The 12,842-nt window shown below is 37.8% G+C and overlaps 1 protein-coding gene across 1 annotated transcript in view; it reads left to right on the forward strand.

Annotated features, from left to right (window-relative positions):
• The window catches only part of nxn (nucleoredoxin), a 69,692-nt gene that overhangs the window by 27,728 nt on the left and 29,122 nt on the right, over positions 1–12,842 (forward strand). The window contains exon 2 of the mRNA XM_057838662.1: positions 10,593–10,710. Coding sequence (XP_057694645.1) covers positions 10,593–10,710 — 118 coding nt within the window. The remainder of the gene's footprint in view (positions 1–10,592; positions 10,711–12,842) is intronic.

Consider the following 12,842-nt stretch of genomic DNA (forward strand, 5'->3'; position numbering starts at 1 on the left):
GTTGCTCTCCATTGTTTACTTCCTTGAATTCGGTCGCACTTGTCGATGCGCATCTTAGCGTGGTGACGTCACGTAAACTTACGCACGGCTAAGGAGGGGTGGGAGGGTTAGACGGGTGGGGAAAAAAAACAAGACACGGCTTTTTTTTGTCAATGGGAAAGGTAACAAATGCCAATTGCTAGTGGGTTGCATCGGCTTGGAAAAAACGCGCATTGACCCACTAGTTTCAGTGGGAAAGGGGCATTTGAGTACTGCTTGCCTCGGTCCAGCGCCGCCACACCCCCACCTGCTACACCCAATGGTCCATTTCAGTAGTTTCCTCGTTCCTGTGCATGTAACTCTTTTCATTCTCTTTGTGATCAAACTGAGGAACAAAGAGCAGATAAGAGAGTGAAGAATGCACCCGCTGCCATTGTGACTATAGGTTGCCTGTAGAGTCACAATGCAGCACGCAGCTATTGAAAGCTGTTTTTACTCCTTTATGTCTGCCCCTCGCTTTTTTTTTTTTTAACTCCATTAATAGTGCTTGCCATCCACAGGCAAAGTTTAAGGCCTCTATTCAAGCTGGTCGCTTTAGTGCCCGCACACAAGGCTGCACGGAGGTGGGGGCTCCATTTTCCCCCCTAAGCACACTGACATTCGAGCACCTGTTTCCCATCACAAATCCATTAATTTATCACTGAATTATTAAGTGGGGGAAGAGCACACAATGCTTGTGGCACTCTTTTGACAGTGATGGGCCGGTGGGGTTACCGTGGCAACAAATGCAGAGGTAAAGGTGGCTAGACGGGGGGTTGAGGGGTTGTCATTGAAAAAGCCAATATATCATGTATTAAATAAGACAGAAAATAGCAGTGACGCCAGCCACGTGAAAGACGACAGCGAGTGAAGAACATGACGATATTAAATTATTCAAGGAGAGGTCAGGATATTTGACATTGCAGCTTTTTATAAGACTGAAGGAGGCAGATCTAAGTGAGGTCTGTGTGAAAGGCACAGTACAATAATGTTGAACTTGTTATGCTTCTTGTTTTGTATACAGTCATTTTTACAGAGCCAACAAAACGGTTTCTTCGACCTGAAATCTATGACTTTCCCCATGGACCAGTAAACATACTGTATCTCCTTCAAAACACTATATATGAGATTTAAAAACTAGCTGTAGCAACACTATAGCTCAACTAGCATCAGTTTTAACTAGAAAAGGGGTGGAAGCACTGTCCACTGTAGTGACCATTGTTCCTGAGAGGGCTAAAAGGAGCAAGTTTACTTTTTTGTCTCAGCGGTTGCCTCAAAGCGGAAAAGAAATAGACTTTCAGTTATGCAAAACACAAGTAAAGTGACATTTTATAGACCCCATAAGTACATTTCACACAGCTGACATTGTTTTCCTTAGGATTAGGATTTATGTGTTGTTTTCTATGGAGACTTGATGCTGTATTTCTTGCCTTGGCTGTAATAGCATCCAATGAAGTGAGTTGGAGGCAGATCGATACGGCATGTGATTGTTCCCGCTTATTATCTCCTCCAGGGACTGTCAATGTGAGAGGTATTGTCTATGATTTCTGCCTCTGGTCCAAGTGGTCTGAGATTGAGGATAAGTGTTTACAAGTGAAAGAAACAATATTGGATTGAGGACCAAAAATGGTACTGCAACTAGATCACACTAAAGTGATACTCTACATACAAATTTAATTTGTTCCAGGACCTTGTTTGTATGTCGAAATGGTCATAAATCGAGTGAGATTTTTCCATGAGAATAGATTATAATTTGATTAATTCGTTCCACAGCCCAAAAACGTACGCCAAATCCTTCAGTTCCAATTACAAATAGCAATTACACATAGTAAAACAAATAAGTTATAAATACAACTAGGACTAATAATAATAATGGAATGAATTGGGTTCTAATGTTGTGGTTGTGATTTGCATGCTACTCCTGAATGCACCGTGTGACTGTTGAGACAGTGAGAGAGGGGCGGCAAAGATTTTACTTTCTCTTTCAATGTTCTGTTGTTGTTGACGTTGGGTACGGCCAACAGTATCCGTGGGGTGCCATCGTAGGCACGCCACGATTCAATTCGATTACGATTTAGGGTGCTACCATTCGATTATTGAACGATGATCACGGTATTGACAATGCATCGTACATTACTAATTTAATGAAGTAGCCAAACAAATTTATGTCCATTATTTATTAAAAATATCCTATGATTCAACAGGAACGATGGAAACATGCCCATACAACAAAAAGCTGCCCTAAAACTGCTTTTTTTTTTTTTTTTGCTCTTTTTCACAGGAAGGTGCAAAAACATTAGCTGTTTCAAACAGCAGTACCGTATTTTTCAGACTTTAAGTCGCAGTTTTTCTCATAGTTTGGTTGGGGGTGCGACTTAACTCTGGAGCGACGTATGTGTGAAATTATTACACATTATTATTTCATTTTACATGTTATTTTGATGTTTTGTAGTGACACTGATGCTATAGACCCTACTCACCTATGTCACAAAATGGGCGTGTCGCTGTTTCCGGCCGCCATATTGTACCTCTTTTTCAGACCTATTCTCATTGTTTTCAATTAGTCGAGCAAGTTATAGAGCAATTCATGGAAGCCCCGGTGTTATCTGACGCTGTAAACTCATTGGATCCGTTGCATAAAAGGCGTTACGTGGAAAAGCTTCAGTTTATCCATTCGCCAGATCCGTATTTGATGCCTAAATCGATGTTTTTCGACCCGCTGGCTTCGCCTGTCATCTGATATCCTGATATTTACAACTATCTTGTCCACACAAAATCAGCCTATTTTCACGAAAGTTTGAAAAACTTTAAGAGCTTGGAGGCTTATAAATGCTACGTTGCTGGTTGGGTGAAACAGGTCCTCGTACACGAAAATTCGGCAGGAATCTTGTGCTCGGAAGGTGAGTTACGAAATTTTCAATTCAAAATCTTTTGTTCTTGCTAACATCCACTGTCAAGTCTAATGTATTTCATGTCATTTGTCAATGGAGCTAGGGCTTTTAATGTTTATATGGTTTAGCGATAGCACTCACTACATACATACGTGTATGTTGTCGGCGATTAGCCTAGCAATGATCTTAATTGTGGTTGTCAGCCCAAAACCCTCTAAATATATATTAAATGCATCTTACCAGATATAAAATGACTACTACATAATCTGTGGTAGTCGTTTGGAGCCCAGTTTTCTCGTCGAATTGCAGCAGTCAATCGCGGTCTCCTCTTCGGGTCTCTCGGAATACGGGAAAAATTCAAGTCTCTCCGTCTATCTTCTCTGTTTTTGCAACCGACCGCCACACACGACTTCACCATTTTGATTATTAATGTTAACGAGCAGAAAAACACGCCATAATAGGAGGAATTTACGAAGCGCTAATGCATTAACATGACTAGTATCCGGACAACATGGCACAGGGGCGTGGCTGTGACGTCACGTGAGTAGGGTCTATATGCTATAGCTATCTGAATAACTCTGAATAGCTATGTTACGTTAACATACCGGCCACGTTAGCATTTTGTTGTTCATGCATCATGTAACATTATCATACTGTACACTTAGTCAGCATGTTGTACTCTATTGTATTTTTATTTGAAATTGCCTTTCAAAATGACATACAGTATCTGTTCTATGTGTTGTATTTTATCAAGTAAATTTCCCCCCCAAAAAAGCGACTTATACTCCAGTGCAGCTTATGTTTTTTTCCTCTTTGTTGGGCATTTTATGGCTGGTGCGACGTATACTATGGTGTGACTTATCGTCTAAAAAATACGGTACTTATTTCTCTCAACAATACATTAAAATTTACATTGGTGGAATGAATTCCACATTTTCTCGAGACAAACAAAGTGTCTTTAGAAATAAGACTTCTTTTAACCAATACTTTTTTTTTCTTACAGATTTCTGTACAATTACACATGTTTGAAGTGTTACTGCTGTACTTAATCCTGGTTTTACACGTTCTGCATCTGGAATAACTTTTGTACACCGCCAAATAACGAAAAACTTGACATGGAAATACAAGTCGCTAATTAGCATAGCGCTCGGTGCTAACAAGTAACATCTCAAAAACAGCAACAATAAAGGCTAAACAGTACAAGAGAGTTAGTGTACTCACCTCTGATAGACGGACATGGGACTTAGCAAAACACCAGGGGCTTTTTCCAATTCACACTACTTGAACCTACTGCTGGACAACTGAAAGACAGGGAGCAACAAACTATCCCTCTTCCCCTCTCGCTCTAAAAAAGAACTTAATATAAAAAATTAAAAAAAAAAAAAAAGAAATAATCGCCAGGTCCCTGCCTGTCTCATACACAAACTTATTTTCCAGTCTTTTGAAAAGGAGTAAATCCCTCGCTTAGTGACCGGCAGCATCCATCATAACGTTGTGCGTGCGTCCGTTAAAGGTGTCCGGGCGGCAGACATGTCTTGAATTTCAATCCGCTACGAGCAGCTGTCATAAAGTTATTAGGGAAAATCATAGTTTTTTAACATTTATGAATCGTAATCGAATCGTCACGTGTCGAATCGCGATGCATCTAATGCATCTAATTTTTTGGCACTCCCTTAGTATCCGTGTTGTATTGCATAAATTCTGAAATAAATTATTAAAAACCTGACTAAGCTGGCGACTTCCTTGCCCATGTTACAATAATAATGAGAGTCGTCCTCGAGATCGTAGACATATTCCAGCCAGATTGTCGAGCCAGTTCACTGACATGCACAGCAATCAAATATTTTTCTATCATTTCCTTCGTAATTTCAATAGTAAGTGTCACCTTTTTCTTCTTTTCACCACCTGAATTAACAGTCTTGAGTCTTGATTTCTCTCACAAGAAAATCCGCTGTGCGTCAGTCCGCGGGAAAACAATGAAATTGCATCGCTGTCATAAATCTTCGTATTTCGAACATGTCGTCATATGTCGAGACAAATGACAAGTCAAATTTTACGTCTGATGTCGAAAGGATCGTATGTCAATGCAATCGTATGTCCAGGTACCACTATATTGACTAGCACAAAATGCCCTCCACCTTCGGGTTGCTAGAATACCGCTTCACATTGGAGAACCAGCAGGAAAAGAACTTTTATGTGGCAAGTGACGAGTCCTCTGCAGAGAGTATATGGCGGAAAACACTCAGGTGACTTGAAGTTCCGCTCTAAGACCCCCAATTTGGCCAAATTTCAAAATTGGCCTATATGCATGTGTACTACATCATTGGAAAGCTTAAAGTCTCAATTTTCTGGGGGAAGAAACATTTTGAACAGGAGGGCAGGTTAAAAAAAAAAAAAAAAAAAAAAAATTAAACAGCAAAACTCTAACAGGAGGTGAGAGCACGCGAGAGCATAAAGACGCCATGATTTTAACGAGATATTATCGCGTACCTACCACTTTTCGATTAAAAAACTCCATGTAGCATGTATCACCGAGTGTCAAGACACAGCTGTGAAAGGCCACAGTTGGATTTTGGGGGGATTTATGGGTGAAACATGGTAATATAACAAGGGTCGCGATGCAGAAATCGATTTTCATTTTCATATATTTACCCTTTTAAACGTTTTTTTTTTTTTTTTTCAATTTTTTTGTTTGTTTGGATCGATTATTTATCATCTAAAATATTGGGGAAAATGCGACAGTAACGAAAAAAATGCAATTAAGCGATAGATGAGGTAGATATCCGTGACCTTTTTACAGACACCATTTTTTCATTGTGACGTAATTTGTTTAAAATATGCGAGTGAATAATATTTTAAAGTTTTTTTTTTTTAAACTAAATATTAGACATAAATTAATGATTCTAAGCTGAAAATGACAAGACATTTCGAATAATAAATATAATTACTGAGCTTCTTTTTATGGCTGGGTTGAAACACAAACGGATGCGCGACGTCTGTAAACGGGGGTTTCCAGGGTAAAATGGACAAATTAAAAATTGTTCGGGGACTTAATGTACCATGAATCTACTATGACAGCATATTGACATATTATTCTATCAAACACAACAGTTCTTTTGGCTTAAAATACAGCAGCTTACCGGTATTTTAAAGAGGGGTGCAAGAGCAGAAACTGCTTTTTCAGCCTTGTCTGCGTTTTCAGCCATATATTTATTTTTTATACAAGATGTTTTCAATGTAGTAACGCCAAGATTTAATCATCACGATTAAAATAGCCGCGATACGAGGTCCAAAGTTAATGTCACCATGACCAACGTGAGGGAGGGCTACTTTTCTCTACGTATGTATAAGCACAAAGGCAAAGAAATATACCATAATTTTCGCACTAGAAGGCGTACCTGTCTATAAGCCGCCACCCACAAAATTTGACACGAAAACAGCATTTGTTCATAGATAAGCTGCAATGGACTATATGCCACAGCTTTCCTTATTGTATTATGGGATATTTACAACAAATCATTAACCTGTAACACTTTATTTGACAGCGGCATCATACGACTGTCACAGGACCAGATGAACCACAATGGAGCTTTGAAACAATTGGCTGCAAAGCTTCATTGCTTCAAGAAGCTACATTTGGCCATCATTGCTTTCTTGGGGGAGACGGTCAACCTCTGCTGCCACCTGCTATCAACACTGTTGTCGTCCAAAATGCCTTCTAGCATGCACTGCAGCGCTACAGATAAAATATGAATCAAAATTCATGCTCTTTGCTCCAGTTGTTTCATTAATTGCTAGTTATAGCATTTGGTAACATTTTTATTGACAGTGGCACCATAAGACTGTCATTAGACTAGGGCTGCAGCTATCGAATATTTTAGTAATCGACTGAAAATTCTATCGATTAATCAAGTAATCGGATAAAACATTTTTTTCTTTAGGTAAAGAGAAATTATAAATATACATGAGGAAAAAAAAGACATTTAATCCAATATTGAACCATTTTCAGTCAATCATTGTCTTTATTTTCGATGTATATTGTTAAAAACAGCCAACAATTGCATCTCAGATGTGACTAGAAAAAAAAAATCACTTTCACTCAAAAAACTTGTAGATCTTATTAAAAAAAACATTTCTTACCTAAAAATGTAATTACGCTTGATAACACACATCACTTGAAAGCTACGTGTTTTTCCCACGTGTTTCAATTGAATTTCCATTTGTGTCAAACTATTTTTAAGTTTTAGTTAAGTTTTAAGTTAGTCTAAACTGTAAGTTTTGAATTTTTGCAGTGTTCAAAATAAATGTATGATACCTGTTGTGTTGGAGCACATTAGGGACCAGTGCTACTTGGTGTTTTATTCAGCAATGACTACTGAGCTAAAATGACAGTTAGCTTTATTATGTTTTAATTTTACACCCTCATCACTGTAGAGCGCTGTGTTTTTACAGATTAAATAAAGCCTGTATGTAAGACATGTTAGACACGCATCGACAGTGGTCATAATCAATAGAAACCTAGCCCTCCGAAGGGCTAACGTTACGTGAGCGAGTGACAGTCACGTTATATTTATTAACGCTGAGAAGTGTACTGCTTAAAGATGGCGGCTTTTTGCATCTAGTCTGTCATTTCGCATCTAGTTCTAAATGCATGCTATATCTATGAGACGCCTCGGACATTACCTGCTACCACACTAGCATCATGCGGGCTTATTTTAGCAACGTCGGCGTAGTTTGTGGCGGCTGTCGGCTGCAGTAAGTTTATTTTTCTTTTTTCATTGCTTCTTCCTTAACATAAATTGTGTCAAAATTAAAGCCCACAACATGCTGCCTTGACATCCTTCCTTCAAACTTTTTCAAAACTGTTTTTCATTGCATAGCCCCAGACATACTTCAGATTATAAATACTTCTCTCCAAACAGGAGAGTTTACACAGACTTTAAAAACTGCAGTAATAAAACCTCTCCTAAAAAAAACTAATCTGTATGCCTCAACCATTAGCAATTACAGGCCAATATCAAATCTGACATTCCTGGGGAAAATTATCGAAAGGGTTGTGTTCGAACAGATCCAGACTTTTATGATGCAAAACAATCCTTATAACTCATTTCAGTCTGGATTTCGGCCACAACACATCGGAATACCGATGCAGGCAAATCATCTCTTCTGTTACTGTTGGATCTCAGCGCCGCATTCGACACGGTTGATCACAACATACTACTCAGCAGATTGGATCAGTAAGTAGGGCTTACTGACACTATTTTTCAGTGGTTCACATCCTATTTACATGATAGGGATTTCTTTGTGTCAATCGGAAACTATCAGTCAGAACGAACCAAATTCCCGTGTAGAGTCCCTCAAGGGTCAATTCTTGGACCACTCTTATTTAACATCTATATGCTTCCGTTAGCTCAGATAATGGAACAGTATGACATCTCCTATCACGCCTATGCAGATGACACACAACTGTACATTTCTGTGTCCCCACATGATTATAGTCCCTTAGTCTCCCTGAGTAAATGCATTCATCAAATCAATGAATGGATGTGCCAGAATTTTCTCCAGTTAAATGTGGAGAAGACAGAGGTGATCATTTTTGGGCCAAAAAAGGAAAGGTCAAAGATAAGCAGGCAACTTAGCACAATGTCACTTTCAGCTACAAATCAAGTCAGAAACCTTGGCGTAATTATTGACTCAGACCTAAAATTTGATAGCCATCTAAAGTCCGTCACTAAATCCGCTTATTATCACCTAAAAAATATAACCAGAATTAAGGGGCTTCTGACTCAACAAGACATGGAAAAACTTTTTTACTCATTTTCGGCAGATTAGACTATTGCAACGGTATATTTACGGGTCTTGATAAAAATCAGTCAGGAAGCTGCAGCTAGTACAGAATGCTGCAGCCAGAGTCCTCACAAATACAAGGAAGCTGGACCACATTACACCGGTTTTGAAATCGCCAGTGAGTCAAAGGATAGACTATAAAATACTACTGCTCGTCTACAAAACACTTAATGGCCTTGGACCAAAATACATGCTTGACTTGTTAGATTCCTATGAGACATCTAGACCCCTAAGGTCGTCTGGAACGGGTCTTCTGCATATTCCAAGAACAAGAACCAAGCAGGGTGAGGCAGCATTTAGTTATTATGCTCCTCACCTCTGCAACAAGTTACCTGAACGTCTGAACTATGCTCAAACTGTTAGCTCTTTTAAATCAGGGCTAAAAACGCTTTTGTTTAGCACTGCATATCCATAACTGGCTATATATTTCAATCTACCTGCTTTCTATTCTTCTTGTGCTTATCTCCATTGCTGAGTTCAATTATTATTAGTAGTAGTAATTTTTGTTATATTTTTGTTTTATTTTTATTTATTTATTTTTATTCTATTTGTGATTAAATGCGATCTTTTGTCTAGGTTTTTTTTACATTGTATTGATTTAAATGTGATTTTTATGATCTTCATGTGATGTAAAGCACTTTGAATTGCCTTGTGTTGAATTGTGCTATATAAATAAATTTGCCTTGCCTTGCCTTGCCTTGCCTTCCTCTACGCACGTGACGTCAGCGCGTTGTCCCGCATTAAAAGTAGTCCGGGGAAACGTGATGCTTAGAGCTGGCAAAATTAAACGATTCTTCGAGGTGAATAAAATTACTCTGATTAGTTTTTAAACTCGAGTTACTCGAGTTGCTCGAGTATTCGTTTCAGCTCTACATTAGACAATCATAATTATGACATGACACTGTCATGAGCATTAATAATGCTTATAACTGATGTCATTTAGTGTTATCTGGCAAATTATTAAATTTAAATGGATGTAAAAGATCCAAGCTGGACATAAATGGAGTTGGTGACGGATGAAACTTAATGACATATTTCATCAGCATTCAGTAATGACCGTGATAGTGTTATGTCATAATTATGACGGTGTTATGACGCCGCTGTCAGATGAAGTGCTACATATTAACCCAAATAAATCAACAAATAAGCCGCACTTGACTATAAGCTGCAGGATTCAAAATAAAGGAAAAAAGTAGCGGTTTATAGTCCGAAAATTATGGTATATGTAACTTGGTAGTGCATTGACAGCATTCTCAAAGACTACTTAATTACTCGATCCATTTTAATTTGCATTACCTACTAAATGTATACACGCGTAAGACTTTATCTTTGCCCCAGTCAATGCCTTCACATGCTAAATAACGTACTGTAGCACTGGCAGAACACCAGTCAATGGATCCACAAGCTAAATAATGTAGCACAACCACACCAAATGAATACATATCCTTGTTTTGCTTGTCTTGTTGTCGTCTTTGAGATTCGTAACGTTTTTTTTGTTTGTTTGTTTGTTTGTTTTGCTTATGTGGTAGACGTAATTCAGACTTTGTCAAAGTTGGTGCAGCCTTAATTTACGGGGCTTCACGTTTTGCGGATGATGAACACTAAAGCAAAACAGGAACAATTTTGCATAAACCGTCTTTTAAAATGAGAAAATCTCCGCTTCACCGTTGAGATCCGTTTTAGAGGTTTTTTCAAAAAACATGTTTCTTTAATACCTATTGAAATATTATGGCAATTTCCTGAGTAATTGAGTGCAACTCTTACATTGTGCACCTTTGAATACAACGCGTTTTCTCTTTTGTGTGTGTGTGTGTGTGTGTGTGTGTGTGTGTGCAGATGAAGCTGTGGAACAAGTACAAGGTGACCAGCATCCCATCGCTCGTGTTCGTGGACGCCGCCACAGGGAAGGTGGTGTGTCGAAACGGTCTGCTGGTGGTCAGGGATGATCCTAAAGGTGAGACTGCGTGCTAGCTTACACACATTATTGGTGTACAAGGTGAGGCTATTAAAAAATGTGACTCAAAAGTCATAGGTCACTAACTTCGTTTTCATGTCTTTTATCGACACAAGATTTTATCACTCTGTTTTCAGGTCATTCCTGTCACTGATTTTTCTTCTTGTACTTCTTTTTTTTTGTTTCTTTGACTGGCTTCTGTGTTTTCTCAATGTTCATGTTGGGTCAGCTTATAAAAGTACATAGTGCAACTTTGGGACACAAACCTTGAAGCGAAGTTTCCTGAGGTTAAAGTTTATTCATAAATCATTACCACAATTTATAAAATATGTTTAGAATGAAATTCACAATTGCCTTCAGAGGGCATCAGATCTCATTTCATTTTGTACAATAAGCTTCTGGTTTCAGTGGAACTGGTCATGTTTTTCAGGCTTTTTTATGCCCACAGCTCTAATTTTTCTCATTTCTCTCTCTGCTTATTCTATTTCCAAAGTGTAATGATTTTCCCCCCCACAGAATTACATTACAATGTCTAGTATGCTGCTATGGCAAGTTTATTTACTAATATACACTTATAACACTCTTACGCTGGTTATTTTTCAAACTTTTGAGTAGCATACTCTCTTCCCTTTTTTCACTCTGTTACAATTTTGAGGCCTTTCTTTAGAACTCTTTGTCACATCTCTCACTTAGCTTCTTTTTCTAGGTTTTGTCTAGCACACTACTTTTTGTAACTTTTATCACCATGTGCTTCTTTTTCTAGGTTTCTGTGGTGCACAGCGCAATCACATTCATAGAATATTAACATTAACATAACATTTACATTTTTTACTACTCCTTTGCGGCTCTGGTGGTGTACTAGAAAGTGATTAGTCATGTGAGAAAATTGAATGCTAATGGCGACACAGCGGAGCACCCGAGTGGATTTCTTTTCTTTCTGACGGCTTTTACTGTCTGGCTAATGAAAGCCAGAACAAGCCTACGGTGCTATTTGCATGATTTATTAACTGCGCTTGCAAAAGAGTTGGCGGTGGAGAGGATGCAAATCTTTAGCTGATGTGCACCTACATGCAGATTTTGAGATACTATTTATTTTCTTGTGTTTTGTTTATTACTTTCATGGTGATTTAAAATTATATATATTTAGTTTTTCTTGCTCAGTTTTTTTTTTACTTCAGGTTTATTTGAATTTATTGATTTATAACAGAACAAAGCTCACAGAAAAGTACACAATGCTCACATAAAAGTGATGAAATGAATAGAATTAAGAGGACTAGCATACAGTACAGTAATAAAACAATAAAATATGTATATAAAACACAGTACCCACAAACAAATAATGCAGGGTTTTTGCAAATGTAAAATAAGCAACGTATTGTATGTGGGAATTGGGGCTGCTGCTATTGATTATTTTAGTAGTTGATTAATCTATCAACTAGTTAGTGCAAGTAATTGGACTAGGAACATTTATTGCGTAGCAGAATGAATTTTAAGAGATGTGAAACTATATAGCCATGCTAAGATTGCACTTTCAAAAGAACATTAAATGTGAATACAGAATCCCGAGTGTTTCTTCAAACTATGCAGAATTCCACTTTTATTGAAAAATGAATTAAAATAACCGAGTTTAGTCTCAAATGGTATAAAAAAAATAAATGAAGATCTAAGTACAACAAGAGAACAATTGGCTAACATGCATAGCAAAAGTCCGTTAGCTTATTAAATGCTCACCTTTTTACAATGCTCTTAACAAATCGTTTAAAAACATATTCCCACAAAAACATATAAACTAAATTACGAATGCATAAAAAACATATTAGCCCGAATAAAACTTCTATTGGTCTTAACATGGCTGAATCCAGTTTCTCCATGTTAAGTTATTTCATATTCACTGATGCCACTAGAGGGTGGTGTACCCACCCAAATGAATAAAACTAAATGCAAACACTTTCAAAACAAACCATTGCAACGCCACTCTAATTATACGAATACTCGGATCAGCAAAATTTACTTCAAGACTTTTTTTCCCCCCCAATGTATTCCTACAATCAACTAAATTTAGAAAATTCTAAAAAGTGTTTTTGTACTCATAATGCTAGGAGAGAACATTGAGCTCTATATAATGAAGAAGA

Source organism: Corythoichthys intestinalis, chromosome 6 (genome assembly GCF_030265065.1).
Source record: "Corythoichthys intestinalis isolate RoL2023-P3 chromosome 6, ASM3026506v1, whole genome shotgun sequence".
In the NCBI taxonomy this organism is placed as follows: Eukaryota; Metazoa; Chordata; class Actinopteri; order Syngnathiformes; family Syngnathidae; genus Corythoichthys; species Corythoichthys intestinalis.